A 20,500-nucleotide genomic window follows, 5' to 3' on the forward strand; every position below is an offset into this window, starting at 1 on the left:
ACGTAGATTTTTAGAAAAATAAGGTACCTGTTTGAGATATTCTTCAAAAGATAAATACTTAGTGTTTTCACCTAAGCAATGTAATACAGCTGAAGATGTTCCGAAATGGAATGAAACATGTACTGTGTATGATTAATTGATTTGCTTAATGCAAATATACATATCAAATAGGTGGAAATTTTTACTGTTATTGTTTCTTTGTAACATAAGTTTACCGTGCACATTTTATAAAAATAAATTTCAAGATCCCTGTACAATAAAAGCAATTTTACTATAAACATACAAGGGAACAGCCAATCTGAAATTTAACAAGATGCAAAAGTACATAACCTAACCTCTGAAATTAGTTATGCACACCACTGTATCTTGAGAAGTATCACATTCTTATTTAATTTCAGAACATAGTAAATTAAGGAATCTTTTACTTCAGCTTTTATTTCTAAGAGTTAACAAGTGCTGTCATTGCACTTATTGCAAAAATAGGTTATCCCGATGTTTAATACACCAGTCTGTGTTGTGAGAAACCTCAGACTCACTCAAGATCAATTCACTCATGCGTAGCAATGAAACAACACAGAAGACGATTGATCACATTCAATATAAACCCTGGAGTAAAGTGTATGAGTACTGGTAATGGATGAAAACTAACATGCCTGAATTTGCCTGTGATAATGGATGAAACGGTAAAAGGATTCTCATTGTATTGTAACTAAAGGATATTCCACATATTAATACAGGAATTTTCATAGATTATAATAACATTGTCATTAAAACGGGGGTTCTGTTCTACTACATCGGCCGCGAACAGATGTCAATCAGAGTCAGACATCTCATTTTAGCTCTAAGTGCCCATGCTCCAAATTCCTCTTCTGCCTTGAATCATCCTTGGCAAGCTTACGACGCCTTTTGCAGTGGTTCTTAATGTCCTATAACCAAAATATAGGAAAATTTTAACATTTCCTTAACGCTAAATGCGAGTTTTGCCCTACAGTATTTTGAATTTTGAATTATTAAAAATTGAATATAGTGCTAAATCGAGGTCACACAAAACTGGGGTTGCACTGAAATATGAACAATGCAATTGCTTCATTTACATCATGGACCTATATCTATAGGCCTATATTCTCTTCAATATTTTAGTTGTTTATATTAATAATACTTCAGAGAAACGTAAATTTCAATTATGCGTATCCCAGATTGAGTAACATAATGAGAATTGCACCTGGACCCACGAGATATGCTCTTCAGAGGACAGGTGATCCCAGATGTTGGCAATGCAGCTATTCATCATTTATAAAATGCTGGAAACCAATTTATGGGAAACAAATATTGAAATGAAGAGGGTTTTTGCAGATAAAAGGAAAGCTCCAAGCCCATTTCTTTGATAGAGTTTGAAGCATTTCTAGATATGTACGGTTTACACAATTTGGAAACAATAGCAGTTTCTGTTTTTTGTTAACTGCTAATAATCACAATCAACAATAACATGCAGTTATCTATATTTGCAGGCTTGATTTTGCTGGAGTCTACAAATCAGTGGGCAAATCACTGCGAGAAGTATGGAATGAAGCAGACGGTCACCCTATCCTTCGAGCTACAATATCTCTTCAATGGTCCCAAATGATAACCCAGTTTTGAGCTTCGATAATAAGGAAGAGAGACCAGCCCATAGATGTAATGGCAAGTTAACAGCAAGAAGAGATGTTCATGACATATTCGTTTCACAACTACCTAAAGTGTTTGTTCCATTTGAAAAGAATACTGTGGATGAACATCTGGCTTCCTTTAGGGAAAATGCCTCTTTAAGCAGTATTTATCTACCAAACCAAGAGGAAAATATGGAACAAAATTATGCCTCCTCTCGGATTTGGACACGGTTTATGTGTGCGCCTCTGCAGTTGACAATGCTACATCAGTAAACAGAGAGAGAGAAGTGAACAATGGAAGGAATGTGGTATTGAGACTTGTCAAAGATATTGAGGGAACAGGGAGAAACGTCACTACAGACAATTTCATCACCGACTTTACCCTGGCTAGTGAGCTTCTGAAAAAGAACCACAATTTCAACAATGCCAATTTCCTACTGGAACATTCCTAGAGACTTAACACTTGCTGATCCCATTTCACATACTCCTCAAATGGACCTATTCATAAGAACTCAAATTTTCATACACCATTTAATAATGTATCAGCAAACTCATAAAAACTAACCAGTTCTCCAAAACACAAAATTGAGATGAATCTCTGATGGACAGGTTAGTACAATTACTTATGAAAGATAAAAGGTGAACATGAAAGAGACATATGCACGTGCTAGCCAAGAAAGGTTATACTATGGATTGTACACAGGGGTAAGATATAAATAATGCACAAGCAGTCAGGAAAATACAAGGACACTAGTGCATGAACAAGAACTGGCTACTTCAGATATATTGAAAGCCAAGCCACAACAACTTACAAACAGTATAACACAAAACAGTCAAAAGGTAATTCACAACCAAACACAAAGGAAATACTACAAAGATCAGTGAGAGTGTCACCAACATTTACAATTAGTTACATTAAACAGAACAGATATTTCCTAACCAACAGCCTTTCTCTTGACAAGACTATTAAAAAAAACATTAAAGGCTCCCAGTTTGAAGTTGCTAAAGATACTAATGTGTGGCACCATGTGCCCTCCAAAGAGAAACCCGCTGACTTAGTGTCTCTATAGAAAAAAAATAAGAACAGGTGACTGAATATAAGATCAGCATTTTCAATTACATAATGTGGGCATACAGTAAGAATTGAAATGACTAGAAAATATGAGCAAAGCAAGTTCAAGATAAGACTATTATGCAGTTCAGGAATGTAAACAAATTTTTAATTCCAGGATTTTTGAGAGAATTGACACAGAGAAAGTTCATTTTCACGTAACTTCCAAAAGCATTCCAAATAAAGGAATTACACATGCAGCTGCGCCTTTATGGATACATAATCAAATATTACCATTCAAGAGTCTTGATGATGATGGTGATGATGATGATGATGATTATGATGATGATGATGATGCTTGTTGCTTAAAGGGGCCTAACATCTACGGTCATCGGCTCACTCGAGAATCAAGCGCAGTTTACAATACCTTATGGTCAAGAATAAGTCCCATACCAGTGTGAAGATTTACACCAGCATAAGACAAAGATTTTGCCCTCTGTCCAACAGCCAAAGAGTGTATCAAGTTAACAGGTAAAGACAAATACTTGTATAGACGACATGAAGAGGGGAGGTAGAGGAAAAGTCATGACACATGGCACTAGAAACGCCAAAAACATCCATGAAGAGTGTAGAGTGTACAATCTAAAACCGATGATGCCATCCTTGTTTTATGCAGGTAATCGGCTGACTGCAGTCCCGTAACTGCAGCAGTGTGCACATGTCAAATGCCAGGAAGAAAGCAGTGGTAAATGACGAATGCGGCAGAGGGGAGTTGACAAGATAAAACCTATGCCTCATCAATCTCTACTCGTATGCAACCTACAAAACAAAATTCACTATTTTGGATAACATAAGAGAACAACACCAATGGATAAACAGCATGAAGCAAACTTCCAGCAACACATGATGGCAGACACGTCAGTTAGATACACTGTATAACTCCCTGTGAAGAAATGATTTAAAACTTAGTTGATCTAAACAAATGGAAATTAAGCATGTCCTGTCCCTGGAAAAAAATGTCTGAAAAATAACAAGTTCTGCCAGGAATATATTAAATTCATATTAGAATTCAAATCACTTGATAACATGAGAGGAATGTGAAAACCTGCAGGAAGAAAAACACTATTAAATTCCACATTACCCTGTCATAAATCATTCAAGTAAAACAGCAAAAACACTTGTTAATATCAACGCTTCAGTCAAGACTGACAATGGCATTAGTCTCAACTACATACACCATGAAGGGTCATCCACTCAAGAACATCTCTTCTCTATAATCATCTGACTGCGGGCTCAACAAATAGCATTTACGTGTGTATGTCAGATTGTTTAGCAATAAAACGTTGCTCTGTGTAAAATGCAAGGCAGCAAAGCTTTACAAAAAATTGGTTTTTCATAACTCTCCCTTCAAGGTCTGAGATTTGCGGAGCCTTTCTCTTGACAAGACTACTCAAAGAAAACATTAAAGGCTCCCAGTTTCAAGTTGCTAAAGATACAAATGAGTGGCATATCGGAGTTGAACACTCCACTCAAATGTTGCATTAATGTTCTGTAGAAAATATTAAATCATATTGATTATAACCATAATTATAGATCAAGAAGCCATCTCCTTGTCGGCAGAAGACTGCACAATACCTTAATTCTAGTGGGGAGGAAATATTAGATCATTCTGTATATATATCATCATCTCACTAATCTAATTATCACTGCGGAACAACTTCGACTACTTCATCATGGCACTCAACCCTTAATCACATCTCTGAGAGGCAAGTTTCGGATCCCATCAGCAAGGGGGTGGTAAAGAAGCAACATTTATGCACGTCTCAAGGGTCGTAAGTTGAATGCAGATACTTCTGAACAATTAACGCGAAATACACAAAGTGTGCGTGTAAGCATTTCTTAACACTAGAATAGACTATGCTGGCTCAATTCTCATAAACATTTGCGTGAGATGGAACAAGACCAGACTGCCTAGCTACCAAGTCTCTCTACATAGACATGATACCTGCTCTCACAACAACTACATTGCTCGCCTCTCTTTGTTCACTTATTTTCACAGAGGTCACCCCCTGAACATTTACAGTGATAATGGCACAAACTTCTTCAGAGCAGCTAAGGAAATCAAGGCCTTTCTGAAAAACAATCCTGAGAAAAACCAGCTCTTCCCTGCAACTGCAGGCATGGGACTGATGCAGCATTCCATCCCTCCTGCAGCATTACACTTTGATAGAAAACGAGAAGCAGCTGTCAACAGTCTGATATATCACCTTAGAAGAGTGATGAATTCTTATTTCTTGACCAACAAAGAATGGACCACTCTTACAACACATACTCACATCTCCTCACTAAATTTAAATGACGACCCTTTTGACACTTCTTACCTAACTACATCTAATTTCCTTGTAGGAGAGAAAAATACTACACTTCCTCTCTCATTATCCAGATGGCTGTATATTGAGCAGCCAAGCCAGAATTCCTGAAAGAGATTGTCAATTAAATATCCCAATAAATAGCCCATAACAACACAGTGGACGATGGCAGTGATCCTAATGTTCAGGTGAGTAATGGGGAACAAACAAAGCCTGTCCTTTACCACACATGAAACAGATCACTCTTGAAGGGCTCATTTATTCATTGAAAGTTTAAGTAATATTATAAGTCACCATAGACTAGTATCATCACAGGCCACATTAGGAAGGATAAGAATGTTTTCTACTTGTAAGTGAATTCTGACAGTAAGCAAGCAATCACCTGCAACTTGTATCTACAAATAATTGTATTATCTAGAAGTCAATATAATCAACAAGATTACAATGGTGTTTCATTTGGAACAACTAGTAAAATACCCAGGAACAGTAACAAAAAAGTGCTCCTTATAGCAACTCCGTGTTTGAAAATATTCACAAAGTCAAAAATATTAGTAGCAATGATACCACCTCCCAAATGATATACAGTAGAGGTCTTTGGATCCATCCCAACCGCTGTGTGATACATAATGCAAGATCTTAAAAAACATGAAGGAAAGGTGAAAATTAGGTAAGTAAACAGTCAATCTCATAAAAAAAGTGTATCAGTCATATGTATTGAAATGAAGGGTCAACCACTGATATCTGTTTACAATTTTCTATTTTCAGTACCTAACAATGGCTTATCAAATTATGTACATTACCTCAAGTGAGTTTTCCTGCATTGGCCCTGGCTCTGTTAACTCTGATTTGGCTTCTTTTTTCAGTGGTATCATTTCTGATACATTTTCAATATTTTCCTGTGGAAAATAAGATACATAAGTTATGCATGTAACACACATCTACAAATACTGTCACCAACAAATGAGCATGATAATTTACTACTTCCAAGTATTACAGTTACTTTCAAAATTTTACTACTGTTTAAGAGAGATTTCTACCAGCAGAGGATTTCAAAACCAAAGGCTGCACTGAGAATGGTGTTATCATCCTTGCTCAAACCTAATGTCAGAGAAAGCATGAGACTGAGAACCAAATATAAAGTGAGAAGCATTTTCTAGCCATATCAGAAGATATCCTACCAGAGATGGAATTGGGGCCATCTCGCACAAAATTTTGGAAGGAATCTGCCACAGACATAAACACTAAATTATATTAATTGATTTTATGTATCCAATTACGTCTATCAAATCATTGAGGTTGTTTGAATCACATCCACGTATTAAAACTGTTCTAAATCTTTTGCCATACAGTGAGAAATATTAATACTATATGCTCTTAACATACATTTTGTTTAGACAGACAGATCAAAATCCCCTGAAACATTTTAATCACTTTCTATAATCTGGTTTTGCCAAGCTCACAGGGGATGAACACTGCATTGAGACAGTTCTGTTCATCCAAGTGCAAAAATAAAAAACGAACATGAAAGAAGCAGGCTTATCACAGTCATAGACCAGGGAAGGATGTGATGCAGGTCAAACATAAAGCAACTACAAATGAAATGTTTTACTACTACAAGGATGTTATGCAGTGTTCTGTGAAGAACTGCGGGGATGAGAACACCATCAGTGTTGGAGTGTACATCTGCAGTTACAGAAGCTCTTACATGATCTACGAACGTCATCCAGTAAATAATTTTCCTTATTTCCTCTCTGCAAACCACATGTTTTAGAATTAAGTTGGTACTGTAGGAACTTCCACTGGCGTATGGCTGGGGTAAGGTGATCTTCAACCGCACATGCTTGTTCTGTGTTCACCAGTACGGCGCTACCTGCCATGGAGCTACGACTTGAAAGCGTTTCCACTTGTGAACTCTGTCCTGTTATTCGCTTTTCCACGGCAAAAAATGAAATGGCTACCAATATTCATTGCCATTTGGTGTGAGTTTATAGTGAAAGATGCATAATGGCATTCATGGTTCCTGGAATGGCAGCAAGATTTACATGATGACAGTGCAGCGCCAGGCCCATTACAGCCACTGTTGGTCAGAATGTGGTGGACAAAGATTAATGCGTCAGCACTGATGAGATAATGAATCTACTGCCTCCCAGCACGGAAACTGGGCAGTTCTATATTGCAATGATATTGTTGAATGTCTTGCAGTATTGAAAAGTCTGTGCAAGATGGGTCCCAAGTTTTCTTACTGATGCTCACAAGCAATAACAGAACGAAGTAGCCTGAGCTTTCCTGCAAATGCTTCAAAGAGAGGGAGATCAAATGTTTTCCCGCATTGTTACTGCAGATGAAAGCAGGGTGCATTATTCAACTCTAAAAACAAAACCACAAAGCATGCTATGGAAGAAACTTGGCGAACATGCTCATAAAAAAGGGCCAAGACCTCAGACTCTTTTTTACAATTTACTATCGCACCGACACAAATAGGTCTTATGTTGACAATTGGAGAGGAAGAGCCTAGGAGTGGGAAGGAAGCAGCTGTGGCGTCAATTAAGGTACATCCCCAATACTTACCTGGTATGAAAATGGGAAACCACGGAAAACCATCTTCAGGGCTGCTGACAGTGGGGTTCGAACGCACTATCTCCCAGATGCAAGCTCACAGCTGCGCGGCCTTAACCGCATGGCCAACTTGCCCGGTTAGACCTCAGTCTCTGTAGGCATAGTTTTGGCTACTGCCTTTTGGGACTGTAATGATGTTGTATTGGTTGACTGACTGCCCCAATGCAGTGTGGTCACACATGAGAGGTCCTGCACGGTCCTCACGAAGCTCAGACTTGAAATCCAACGAAAACGTTCTGGTCTTGTCTCAGAAAATATTGCCCATTCAGCTCAAAGGACGCAGGATTTGCTGCAGAAATTCAAAAGGGACCTTTTTCCCCATCCACCTTATTCTGCGGAACTTGACCCGAGTGATTTCCATCTCTATCCACAAATCAAGTTGCACCTTGGAGGTAAGCGGTTTGCAACAGATGAAGAGGTGGAAGAGGAAGTGCACCGCTGTCTACAGAGATGGGACCTGACCCGGTATGATGAAGGTATCAAGAAACTGCTGCCAAGATAACAAAATGGTTGGACTGAAATAGTGACTATGTGGAAAAGTAGTGTACGAGTTGTAGAATGAAAATTAAATATTTCTCAAAGGTAAATAAAACCAAGCAACTTGGGGCAACAGCCCCCGTAGGGCCATGGCTTACCAAGTGACCACTGCTCAGCCCAAAGGCCTACAGATTACGAGGTGTCATGTGGTGAGTACGAACAATCCTCTCCGTCGTTATTCTAGACTTCCTAGACCAGGGCCACCATCTCACCGTCAGATAGCTCCTCAATTTTAATCACATAGGCTGAGTAGACCTCCAACCAGCCCTCAGATGCAGGTAAAAATCACTGACCTGGCCAGGAATTGAACACGGGGCCTCTGGGTAAGAGGCAGGCATGCTACCCCCACACTGCAGGGTCAGCACAAGTGTAAATAGCCTGCTTGTATTTTTTGTAAAATAGGGAAACCTATTTATCGGATGGCCCTCGTACTACGAGACCTTTAAATTTTTCACTTGGATTCATGAAACATTTTGACACTACAGGGGTGCAGGAGGAACTGTGATCAAAAGCTTACATTCTATTACAAGTTAGTTTACTAATAAAAGAGAATTAAAGTATAAAATTCCAGAATATACTCACTTATCCCATTTAATACAGAAGAAATCGAACAGTAGCTGAACTAAGGAAAGGAAGATAAAATGACGAACAAAATGGAGAGTTTGTTAAAGATGAAGCCATACTTTCCATTGTAGACTTAGTTAAATGTAACAAAAAAACTTTCTAGTTTGTCAAACATACAATTTTAACATAAATTATTACACTATAAACATACCTGTAAAAATAAACACTCTATTATACAAAGAATGACATGTTTCATTCTACAAGAACATCCTCAGACTCTATGAAATCACACAAAATATGCATATATGTACAGCATTGTTTACGTTGCATAAACTTGTCAATGATAGAGAGTTCAGTGATAATATGAGCCAGTACTGACAAATAAGAAATTTACAAGTATTAATATATCAAGAAAACTCCTGAACTTATCTAGACTGCCAATGCCAACTTTGTTGTCACAAAATACTATTTCAGGACTGTGCTCATGGAGAGGTAAATGGAAAGTTTTGAGTATAGCACAAACCTTACGGAGAGGGGAAGGGAAGCATGAGAGGGGAGTGCTGAACATTGTGGATCCCTCCTACTGGATGTTAAAATCTAGTACACTGTACCATGGAGAGGAGAGGGGGAAGTAGGATGGAACGAGTGGAGCACTGTGGAATACTCTTTCCACACGGGAGAGGGGAGAGAAGGTTATTAACCTACTTCATGTTGTAATGTACTTTTATGTAAGATGGATGAATGCAACTGAATGATTTTAGATGAATAATGTATGGAATTGAAATAGAGAATATCTATAGGATATAATTGTGATAAATGCCAATTTAATGAGTAAGTATGGTCCAGATATTATGTGAGTAGAGCGATGTGCGGGGAATTTTTTAAGTGTGTATGGTCATTTAAGTTGGTTACGTTAGCACTTTCTGCGATGTAGATCTCGATTGCTTCCCTCATATTCGAAGATTTTATATTATTTTCAATGTGTAAAATTTTTAGATCTGTGTTGATGTCTGTGAAATAGTGTGAAATGTCGTATATGTGCTCCCCAAAGGCTGAATGCTGATTATATCTGATCGTTTATTGTGTTCTTTGAATCTTGTGTGGAAATTTTGTTTTGTCTGACCTATATAGGTGGCAATGCAGTTAAGTTCTTGGCACTTGAGTTCATAGACTCGTGACTTTGAGAAAGGGTCTTTTTTGTTTAGGTGCACTTGTTGATGTGTCTCTGCAGTGTGTTGTTCATCCTAAAGGTTAATTAAAACCCTGTTTCCTAAAGATATAACCTACTTTTTATGTGTTATTATTAATGTAGTTGAGAACCAAGTGTGGTGGTTTTCCAGGGACTTTTCTTTTGTTTGTTTAATATTTTATCTACTGTGCCTGGAGGGTGGTTGTCTTCTTTCATGATTTATTTAACAATTTGTGCCTCTTCATTGAACTCCATTGTGCTCATTGGTATGGAAACAGCTCTGTGTATCATTGTATTCATTCCAGCTATTTTTAGTGTGTATGCATGGTTAGACTCGTCAATAGCATGCAACACCTGAGTGGGCTTGCTGTACACTTTGTAAGAGAGGTTGCCATTATTCCTGCTGATTGTGGTGTTATTTTCTTATTAGATTCTTGCTCCATTGTGAAGCTGGTGGAATTTTGTTAATAATTTAGTGTGTTTAATAACTGGTGTGCATTAGTGAAGTCATTATAATATGCACATGATGTCGCCTACATACCTGCTCCAGTATAATATTCCTTTTGAATGCTGATACGTTCAGAAGATGTTTTCAAAGTTATTCAAAAAATGTTTGCTATTATACCTTATAATGGTGAGCCCATGGCTAACCCTTCTTTGTGGCAATACATCTTGTCAGTGAATGCAAAGCAATTTTGGTGTAGCATTGTTCTAATAAGGCTAATTATTTCATTGGTTTCCTGCAGTGAAGTATTTTCTTTATGAAGATTTTCGATAATTTTAATGGATTCATCTATTGTTACGTTGGTGTACATGTTAGTGATGTCAAGGGGTATCTTTAACCCTTTACCACCCACATTTTTGCACCGCTTATCCCCAGGTTTCAACCTATTAATTAGGAAATATTCAAGCAGAGCACACCGTTTCATTTTCAATAGTATTAGAAAACATGCCATCATTTACAACATTTAACATACCATCATGTCCATTTCTCTATTCATTGAGTCATAAGTTTGTCGGTTCAAACCCCCACCCGTGCTGGAGATACTCAACACTGAGGTAGGCTGTATTTGTCATATTCTCATGTTGTCTAAATCCCCCTAAGCCAATAAAGATGAGATTCTGGAAGTGTAATGGTGACCTTGTATATCAACTTTCATTTCCTCTAGCAAGTGTCTTCCCATTCTGGTTCTATTTTACTGAAATGCGCCTGTTTGATTGCTGCATTGATATATACGCAATCGGTAACATCACTGAATAGATTGTCTCCACCTAACATATGTAAAAATATGACCTATTTCCCATAATACTCTTTTGAAATTATTGATAGGTTCAACATCATCCATATAATCATTGAGTAATGAAACAAAATGTTTGTGTTACCTGAATTGCAGCCGCATCATCATCAGGTCCGATTTCTAGATATCCGTTTTCACTTATATCACAGTTATCAGTAAAATTATCTTTGTTGATATGTTATTTACTCACTTAAAATTTACCTCTACCCCTGCTCAACAATTCTGTGTCATTTCTTATGCCGTTATTCAGCTCAGTCTCAATATCCGCAGTATTCAATCCCGTCATGTTTACGAACTAAACAGCTGACCAGCACTCGCGGAAGTTCAAGTCCGTTCCCTAGACAACTTCAAGACGAATTCTCACTCTTCTTTTATTTCCTAAGCCTTGTATATTGTACTGCATGTTCATCAAAGCCTAGTAAACAATTCACTACCAAAAAATACAAAACTATTGCATAGATTGCACACGTATGCAGATAATGCAGCTGGGTGTTTTAGGGCAATACGCACCGTAAGGGAAAGTGAACAGTCGGGCGCTTTCGGGCGGGAAGGGGTTGATTAGTGCTAGGCTGGTTTTAATTTATCTGTCTTCTTTAAGTGAGATTTTCTCTTTTATGATTTTTTTCAGTTGTTAGCTTAAATTGTAAATTGGCACATCATAATTTACTATTGGTATAATGGGACATGAGCTTTTGTGTATTTTGGGGATGGCTCATACTGTGGGGAGTTGAGGATTTTTTGATAGTGAGGCTTTCCTTTTCTTGTTCTGTGAGAATAAAGTCTGTTTGCTGGATAGCTTGTTTTATTTTGTTTTGAAATATATTTGTAGGGTCACATTGTAGTTCTTGAATTCCGTTGTTGTTGATGACAGCTATTGTTTTTTTCTATATACCCAAGAATAGAACATAACAAGAAGTGTCAAGAGTATAGATCTTGAATAGCAGTGCACTCGCATCTCAGATATGTTCAGACACTGTTCTCTTCTGTAGTGTCTATAATTTAGAACTCAACCAGAAAACATTTATTCAGAGAACAGTGTGCATAAGCTGCAGAATTTCACCTTTAAGCAACTCCTGGACAATATCACATCTATAAATTAGCAGTTCACAGTGTTGGGAGTAGATTTTTGCTGCCAAGTCACAATTATTCACTGAATATCCCTCTTCCAACTCTCAAGGTTTTCAAAGACTCTGAGGTGCAAGAATGATGTGCAGGAATTCACTTTTATGCCAGTATAACTACAGACGTGTGCTGGGATATTCAGCTTCATCAAATACCTCTAGAATGGACCCAAATTACACTTTCCCACATGAAAGTAGAATGTTATCACATCACCATGTAAGCTATCAGATGAAGAGAGACTGAACTGTAAGCCACATATTCAGAAGATTACAATGGACTGTGTTTACAGTAGCAACAGACAGAGCAAGGATAGATGATGACAATAAGTCGCTTCTTCTCCAAAATTATTTTACAGCTTCTCCGCCAAGGCAGAGTTTTACTATGAGATCACCGAACATTAGTAACATTGTAAAGAAGTTTAAATGATGCAAATCTTACCTGGAACTTCTTTTGGAGGAAAAATATGTTCACTATGAAATTCAAAGACCTACTGGCCGTAACCGAATTAAATCCAGCACCCACAATTGTCCTTCAGTTCACCAGCTACTAGCACTAAAATTGGATAATGTACGATAGGAGATGATGTCAATCCCACAACGATACCATTACCAAACCATGGAGAATAAAAACATAACCATACAACCTACAGAAATCCATTTCAATAAATGCCAGAGGTAATCAATAAACAATAAACAGTCATTTGATGGGTACTTAGCTCCTGAAATGTCCTGATGCCTCGATCTTGAAACGCTGCCTGTCACAACTTCATTGGTAGCTGGACCTAACCAAGGTTCCATCACTATCAAGTCCACAACTTTAATTCAGCTTTTTGCCACTATCAAACATAGCATGCACTGCCATCTCCCTAGTAAATGCTAGAGGCCAATTGTCCACTTGGCGACCATAATCTGGGGGCAGGTGCCACCAGAACCCCTTTCCTTGCCCCATGAACAAAGTTTCTGTCACTAGTTGGACCTATAGATGTATATAAATACTGTTGTTTGTACTTCCTAAGAGTTGGCTGCCTTGCGTAGCACATTATCACATACTCCCAGACAAAGAAACAAAAGAGAGACATAGTTTCCCTAGATGCCCATGTAGCAAATGGCGACTGCTGGGGTTAATATTGGGGAAGCACATAGTAAATTATGCCCCTGCCAAACTTATTCAGCTACTAAGGGTTAAATTCTGATCTCTATAAAGTTATTTGCATTGAGACTCACAAGTGATGCATTTGTTCTTTCAAGCCAGGCTGGTTCCTCTTAGATTTTTACTTGCAGGTCCATTTCACACTGCAACTGAAGTAGTTAGAAGGTACTGGGTTTCTTGATTACTTCCAAAGATTTTACACTGAAACATAGCCCAGAGAAATATATTAAGTTACCTTATTGCAGTCATTGCTACTTAGGTTATCTGTCAACAGACTAAGCATTATGCTTGAAATTTTACATGACCGTCAATATTATGAACATACCTAAGAGACTCAAAATTTTACATGACTGTTAATATTGTGATCATACCTATTGGACCTCAAGTTTTCTATGACTGATACAATGCAGAAGAATCTCCTTAACAACACTGATAACCATAACAAGAGTTCTACATATGATATCCTAAACGGAAACTTCTCAAAATTTCGAACCCTACTACCACATGTCGCAGCCTACAGTGTAAAGAACAACTCAACATTCACAGCGTCACTATTAAACTGCAAACATAGGTAAATAACACAGCAACACAATAATTAAAATTATGCACTACATATTGTAATTTCTTTCTGAAACTAATATCCGCGATTCTTCATCTGCGTAGCCCTTCAGATATATTCTTCACTCCAAAAAAATTTTGATAGGTAAGGTAAGTTACGTTATATTGCTACAACACACGAGGAACAGATTTGCTGGCACTTGTGACACAAAGGCCAGGAGTTTTCAAAAAGAATGTCGGTTATATGCGTATACAGTTTTAATGCTTAAGTAGAAATAAAATTTAAGAAAATTAAAAATATTAAATGTTAAAAATATGTAGAATGCTGAAACTGAAAAAGATTAGTATTAACTTCTTACTGTTCCCAATTGAGATGTATAATTTTCGCAAAAGTAAATTATAGAACTTGAACCTTATCGACAATAGAGATTGTGGACACAGTGTAAATGATAGAAGTCACAATTTCTCAATGACGAAAATCTGTAGCACAATAAATTAACGGAATAGGCTGTACAAATGGCTAATACGCGTCTTATGTAACACATACCTCACACCTGGAGACAAAACCTGATATTTTAATTCAGTGTAATCATTTAAAACAAACACTTAAAGAACGGATTTGATTTGTATCAGTCAGTAGAACGGGCTGAATTTAGGAAAGGATGAATTACCAGTGACAACTCCAGAGTACACGACACTTCTTGAAAACAGCACTGGGTGCAATATCCCGTTATATTTGTAACTATCAACTATCAATATAGTCCTGTTCTAGTGGGCTTTACACGTGGTCAAAGAGAATGAGTAAGAGATGACTCTCAACGTTATTTTTTACTTCTGTACGCAACGGCTGCGCAAAGATCGCCAGGAATTGCACACCAGCGCCTCTTGTGTAAACAGGGCTGAACTAAAATTACCGGGCGGGTGATTTAAATCGTTTAGCGCGCGGAGGGTCCCCAAGGTTCTCGTCCCCCCTCCACTCTTAAAAATTACATTAAATATATTTTTTTCTTTTTTTTCTTTCTCTTATATTTTTCTTTCATTTCCTTTTCTTTCTTTCCTTCCTTCTGTTACCTTTTTCTGAAATACTGCATTCTGAACAACAATACACCTGGAGGTTGGCCTGTGCTTTATTATTATTATTAATAATAATTTTTTGCTGGAGAAAAGAAGCTTACCACTTGTGCTGCTTATTATAATTATTTCAATTATGGAGCTATATTTTATTTTTACTAATCCACAAAGCCTTGAAGGATGGGAGTGACTGGCCTTGCCTGTGCTGCTCTTGTTTGATTCTGCTGAGGAAAAAGGGAGCTAACTCACAAAGGGAGGAAGGAAGTGACCTGAAGGTGAATGGGATTGGCAATACTTATCTCAGATTAAGACCTATGAGAGAAATAGACACTAACATCCCCTCATACATCAGTCCTCTTTAACACTACTTAAGCCAACTGTAACAGTCAATAGTATCAAGATATGCCACTTATGCAGGAAATAAAATATAAATACAATGTAAGAAAGAAAACCATACACAGGAACCAAAATGATAAAAGGAAACTCATATGCTAAGGAGGGAGTTTGTAGGATTCAAAGGTAAATTGAAATGAAACATGATTTTTTGATTTATGGAGCTATATTCTACCTACTATCCACAGTGTTACAGGTATAAAATTGTGTAGACATTTGAACAAAAGTTTTAGTGATCATAGTATATCATAATCGCATGACATTATATTCAGCAGTGTTAATCATCAATTAATATTCATCAGCCAGAAAACTATTCAATACAACACAAATACAAGATCATTCATTTATGAAAGAGAGACTGGAACTGACAAGGTACAACATAATACTTTTCTCTCTTATTGCAGTTTAACGTTGCACTGACATTTCAAAAGTTTTCAGCAACACCATTTGTATTTTCCCAAGGAACTTACTATATGATACATCTTTCTCTGTCAAAAGAGGAACCTAGGGCCACACACTGAAAAATATTGAGATTTGTACTTCTTTTGCATCTACTAGGGGATGGCAAATCTCTGGCAGAGTAGTGTTTGAAGAAACCAAGACATGATAGCACATACTCTGTTCCTACATACTGCACCAAAACACAACATATCAATCAATCAGTCATCTGCATTTAGATGATAAACAATGTCAAGCTACAAAATTGTATGCATCCCTTGTATTCATTAACCTACACTATTTACAATAAAAATGTTCTATTTTATGTGACAGTAGGATATATCAAAATTTTTCTGCTACATGGAAAAGGATGGAATCATGAATATATTTGAGGGTTTAAAAGACAAGAGAGAGCTTACAGATTCTGTGATTGCTCCCTCTTACAACATGCATGAGGTACAAATAATGCTTCCTTTCAGTCCATCCGCAGGAGAGCAGTTCTAATAAATTTACAGAAATATGTAGCGTCAGGATCTAAATACAATAATATGGCAGCTGATCCAGCACAAAACATTCCCATGTCAAGTCACAACATAGCTCCACCTATTAAGAGCTATGTCCAAGGAATTGCTTGCTAATTTAGTACAGTATTATGAACAATATGCTGCTACTTCCAAAACATTACGGTGTGCAAGGGACTTTGCTGTGACCTAGACGAGATGCCAGTTGAAGACAGTGGAAACTCACTTCAGACAGTGCTTTTTGTACCTACTGTATATCGAAGGCAGAAATCTATGTTGGTGGTTGCAGAGTAGGCTGATCTGTGGTCTGACAGCATGCACTCCAACCGGCCAACCAAGCAGAGGAGGGGTGGCTATGGTTCCACCGTGTTTCTACACCTCTGCATTTGGGACACAGAAACGGGCTGTTCCCCTACCACTGGCTGTCCTGAGAATGGTTTTTCCTTTCGCCTGCAGTAAGGCGAATGATGGGACAGTTCCTAGTATATGTCATGACCACCAAACATCTTGCCCTCACCACAAATCTCCTTGCTTAAAATGATGATGCTTGTTGATTAAAAGGGCCTAAAATCTAGTTCATTGTTTTAAGAGAAATTACAACTAAGCAACCATCCCCTATATATATTAGTAATCGGAGAGAAGAAATGGAAGGGGGCTGACATTAGGAAAATGATGGTATCTGCTAAGGAGGACCAGGGCCATGGAGGGAAAATAAGACTCCCTAGGCCTCCATACATAATACAATCGGGGGCAGAAAAGAACAGGTCGTGATCGAGGTAGATCAGATAGGATAGATGAAATTGGGGAGCCTGGCACAAGTAAGCGGTGCCAAAATTCAATTAAGGGCTCTGTGGTAGCCTACCCAAGTTCCCAAGTGCATAGCCCACATGGGACACCTTTTAGTCATCTCTTACAGCAGGCAGAAGATGCTGTGGCTGTTATTCTACTGGCCCTACCCATGGGGGGACAAATATGATAAGGCTAGTTGTTTTACGTTGCACCGACACAGATAGGTCTAATGGCGATGATGGGACAGGAAAGGCATAGGAACGGGAAGGAAGCAGCCGTGGCTTTAGTTAAGGTACAGCCCCAGCATTTGCCTGGTGTGAAAATGGGAAACCACAGAAAACCATTTTAAGGGCTGCCGATAGTGGGATTCGAACCTACTATCTCCTGAATACTGGATACTGGCCGCACTTATGTTTCAAATTATCCGAAATTCATTTGCCTTGGTGTGGTATGTTTTCATGTTCTGGCCTCAGGAGATTAGTAAAACAAGAACAGTAAAGTTGCTTACCTCAAATATCTTGTACTTTTTCTTGAAACACGCAAACGAAGATAACCGATATGCGCATACAAATCAAAGTAAAGCAAAATGTCACAAATGTCAAAAACGTGGTCGTCCCACGTGGTCCAAGTTGTCAAACTCAAACCGACCAATAGCAATCGGAAGATGTTTCTACCAATAGGAGCTGCCGTATTCGTCACGTGGGCTTAGGGTGAGTGACGTGATGTACAACAGCGCGCCCACGCGGGTGGAGGGCAAAAGTATTCAGTCTGAGCCGGGCCCTCGGAAGGGTTGGACCTATGCCGCTGTCAAACCCTTGCACGTGGTAGTGGTGGGGGTAAGGTTCGGTAGTTCGGTTCACTGCCGTCTCAATCCTACATATATAGATTGAGACGGCGGTGGGTCGGTTATTGATGTTGGGAGGAAGGGGCGTTATCGTTGAAGGAGGGATTGTATATGGGTGGGGTATAGTAGCCATTACTGAATGAAAACAGCTCATTTGGGAGCTTTAATTTGAAAATGCAACAACCCGACAACATTATAGAGATCATTTTGCAGTTGCTCACAATCTTGTAACTTATTTATTACTCTGTACAGAATAACATCATCTGCGAAAAGCCTTATCTCTGACTCCACTTCTTTACACATACCATATATATATATATATATATATATATATATATATATATATATAACAAAACATAAAGGTCCAATACTACTGCCTTGAGGAATTCCCCTCTTAATTTTTACAGGGCAGGAGAAAGCTTCACCTACTCTAATTCTCTGAGTTCTATTTTCTTAAAACAGAGCCACCTATTCAGTCATTCTTTTAATCTAGTCCAATTGCACTCATTTTTGCCAGTAGTGTCCCATGATCTACCCTATCAAATGCCTTAGACAGGCCAGTCGCGATACAGACCAATTGACCTTCTGAATCCAGGATATCTGTTATATTTTGCTGAAATCCTACAAGTTGTGCTTCAGTGGAATAAACTTTGCAACAGTATGGCTTCTCTTCTGTTTGTGTCCGCATATGAACAGTTAGGTCAGACTGCCTTTCTTTCTGAATGATTTGCCACAGACATTGCACCTGTAAGGCTCTCGCCTGTATGGGTCCGCATATGTTCGGTTAGTTTACCTCTCTTTATGACTCGCCTGTATGTCTCCGCATATGTTCGGTAAGTTTGCCTCCCTTTATGAATGATTTGCCACAGACATTGCAGCTATATGACTTCTCGCCCGTATGGGTCCGCATATGACCGGTTAGAGTGCCTTTCTGTATGAACGATTTGCCACAGACATTGCAGCTGTACGGCTTCTCGCCTGTATGGGTCCGCATATGATCGGTTAGACTACCTTTCCTTGTGAATGATTTGCCACAGACATTGCAGCTGTTCGGCTTCTCACCTGTATGGGTCGGCATATGTTCGGTTAGTCTAACTCTCAGTGTGAATGATTTGCCACACACATTGCACCTGTATGGCTTCTCTCCTGTATGGGTCCGCATTTGACTGGTTAAACTACCTTTCTTTGTGAATGATTTGCCACAGACATTGCAGCTGTATGGCTTCTCGCCTGTATGGGTCCGCATATGACCGGTTAAAGTTCCTTTCCGTATGAATGATTTGCTACAAACATTGCACCTGTACTGCTTATCGCCTGTATGGGTCCGGGTATGTTCGATTAGATGACCTCTCCGTATGAATGATTTGCCACAGACATTGCACCTGTAAGGCTTCTCGCCTGTATGGGTCTGCATATGGCCGGTTAGAATGCTTTTCTGTATGAATGATTTCCTACAGACGTTGCAATTGAACGGCTTTTCGCCTGTATGGGTCTGCAAATGTGCGGTTAGTTTACCTCTCTGTATGAATGATTTGCCGCAGACATTGCAGCTGTATGGCTTCTCGCCTGTATGGGTTCGCACATGATCGGTTAGAATGCTTTTCTGTATGAACGATTTCCTACAGACGTTGCATTTGTACAGCTTTTCGCCTGTATGGGTCCGCATATGTGCGGTTAGTTTACCTCTCTGTATGAATGATTTGCCACAGACATTGCAGCTGTATGGCTTCTCGCCTGTATGGGTCCGCACATGATCGAGTAGACTGCCTTTCTTTATGAATGATTTGCTACAGACATTGCACCTGTATGGCTTCTCTCCTGTTTTAGTCAGCATGTGATAAGATAAACTGCTTTTCTTGACAAATGATTTGCAGCATACAGTGCAAAGGTGTGACTTGTTGTCTGTGTGAATACCCATGTGACCTGCTAGTTTTTTCCAGCTGAAGGATTTTCCACAGATGTTGCAATAGTATCGGTTCTCGCTCGTGTGAGACCGCATAACGTCCGGCCTTTTTTTTGAAATTTTTATGAGATACTGAGCATTCGTTTATAATCCCACCTTTATGCAATCGCGTGTCCCCCGTCAGCATTTTCCTCTTTGTAAAGCATTTATCAGAAAATCCGCACACTTGGAGCAGGCTAGATGATCCGCCGTCAGGAGGTTGATGATCTCTATAGCTCACCTCGGGTCTCGATCTACAGTGACAAATTAAAACCATGTGACCATTAGTTCAACAGCCAAATCCACTACAACTCTCACACAGGGGATTTGCTACTGGACATTCCAATCACTGATATCCAGTGCAGAGAGCTCGTTACTCAAACTTTACATTCCGGAGAGGAAA

General features: G+C 38.7%; 1 protein-coding gene across 1 annotated transcript in view; it reads right to left on the reverse strand.

Moving 5' to 3' along the window:
* Positions 1-20,154, reverse strand: part of LOC137503273 (zinc finger protein ZFP2-like) — a 50,449-nt gene extending 30,295 nt beyond the window's left edge. Inside the window, exon 1 of the mRNA XM_068230819.1 lies at positions 18,966-20,154. Coding sequence (XP_068086920.1) covers positions 18,966-20,154 — 1,189 coding nt within the window. The remainder of the gene's footprint in view (positions 1-18,965) is intronic.
* Between the last annotated feature and the right edge of the window lie 346 nt (positions 20,155-20,500).

Source organism: Anabrus simplex, chromosome X (assembly GCF_040414725.1).
Source record: "Anabrus simplex isolate iqAnaSimp1 chromosome X, ASM4041472v1, whole genome shotgun sequence".
NCBI classification, from domain to species: Eukaryota; Metazoa; Arthropoda; class Insecta; order Orthoptera; family Tettigoniidae; genus Anabrus; species Anabrus simplex.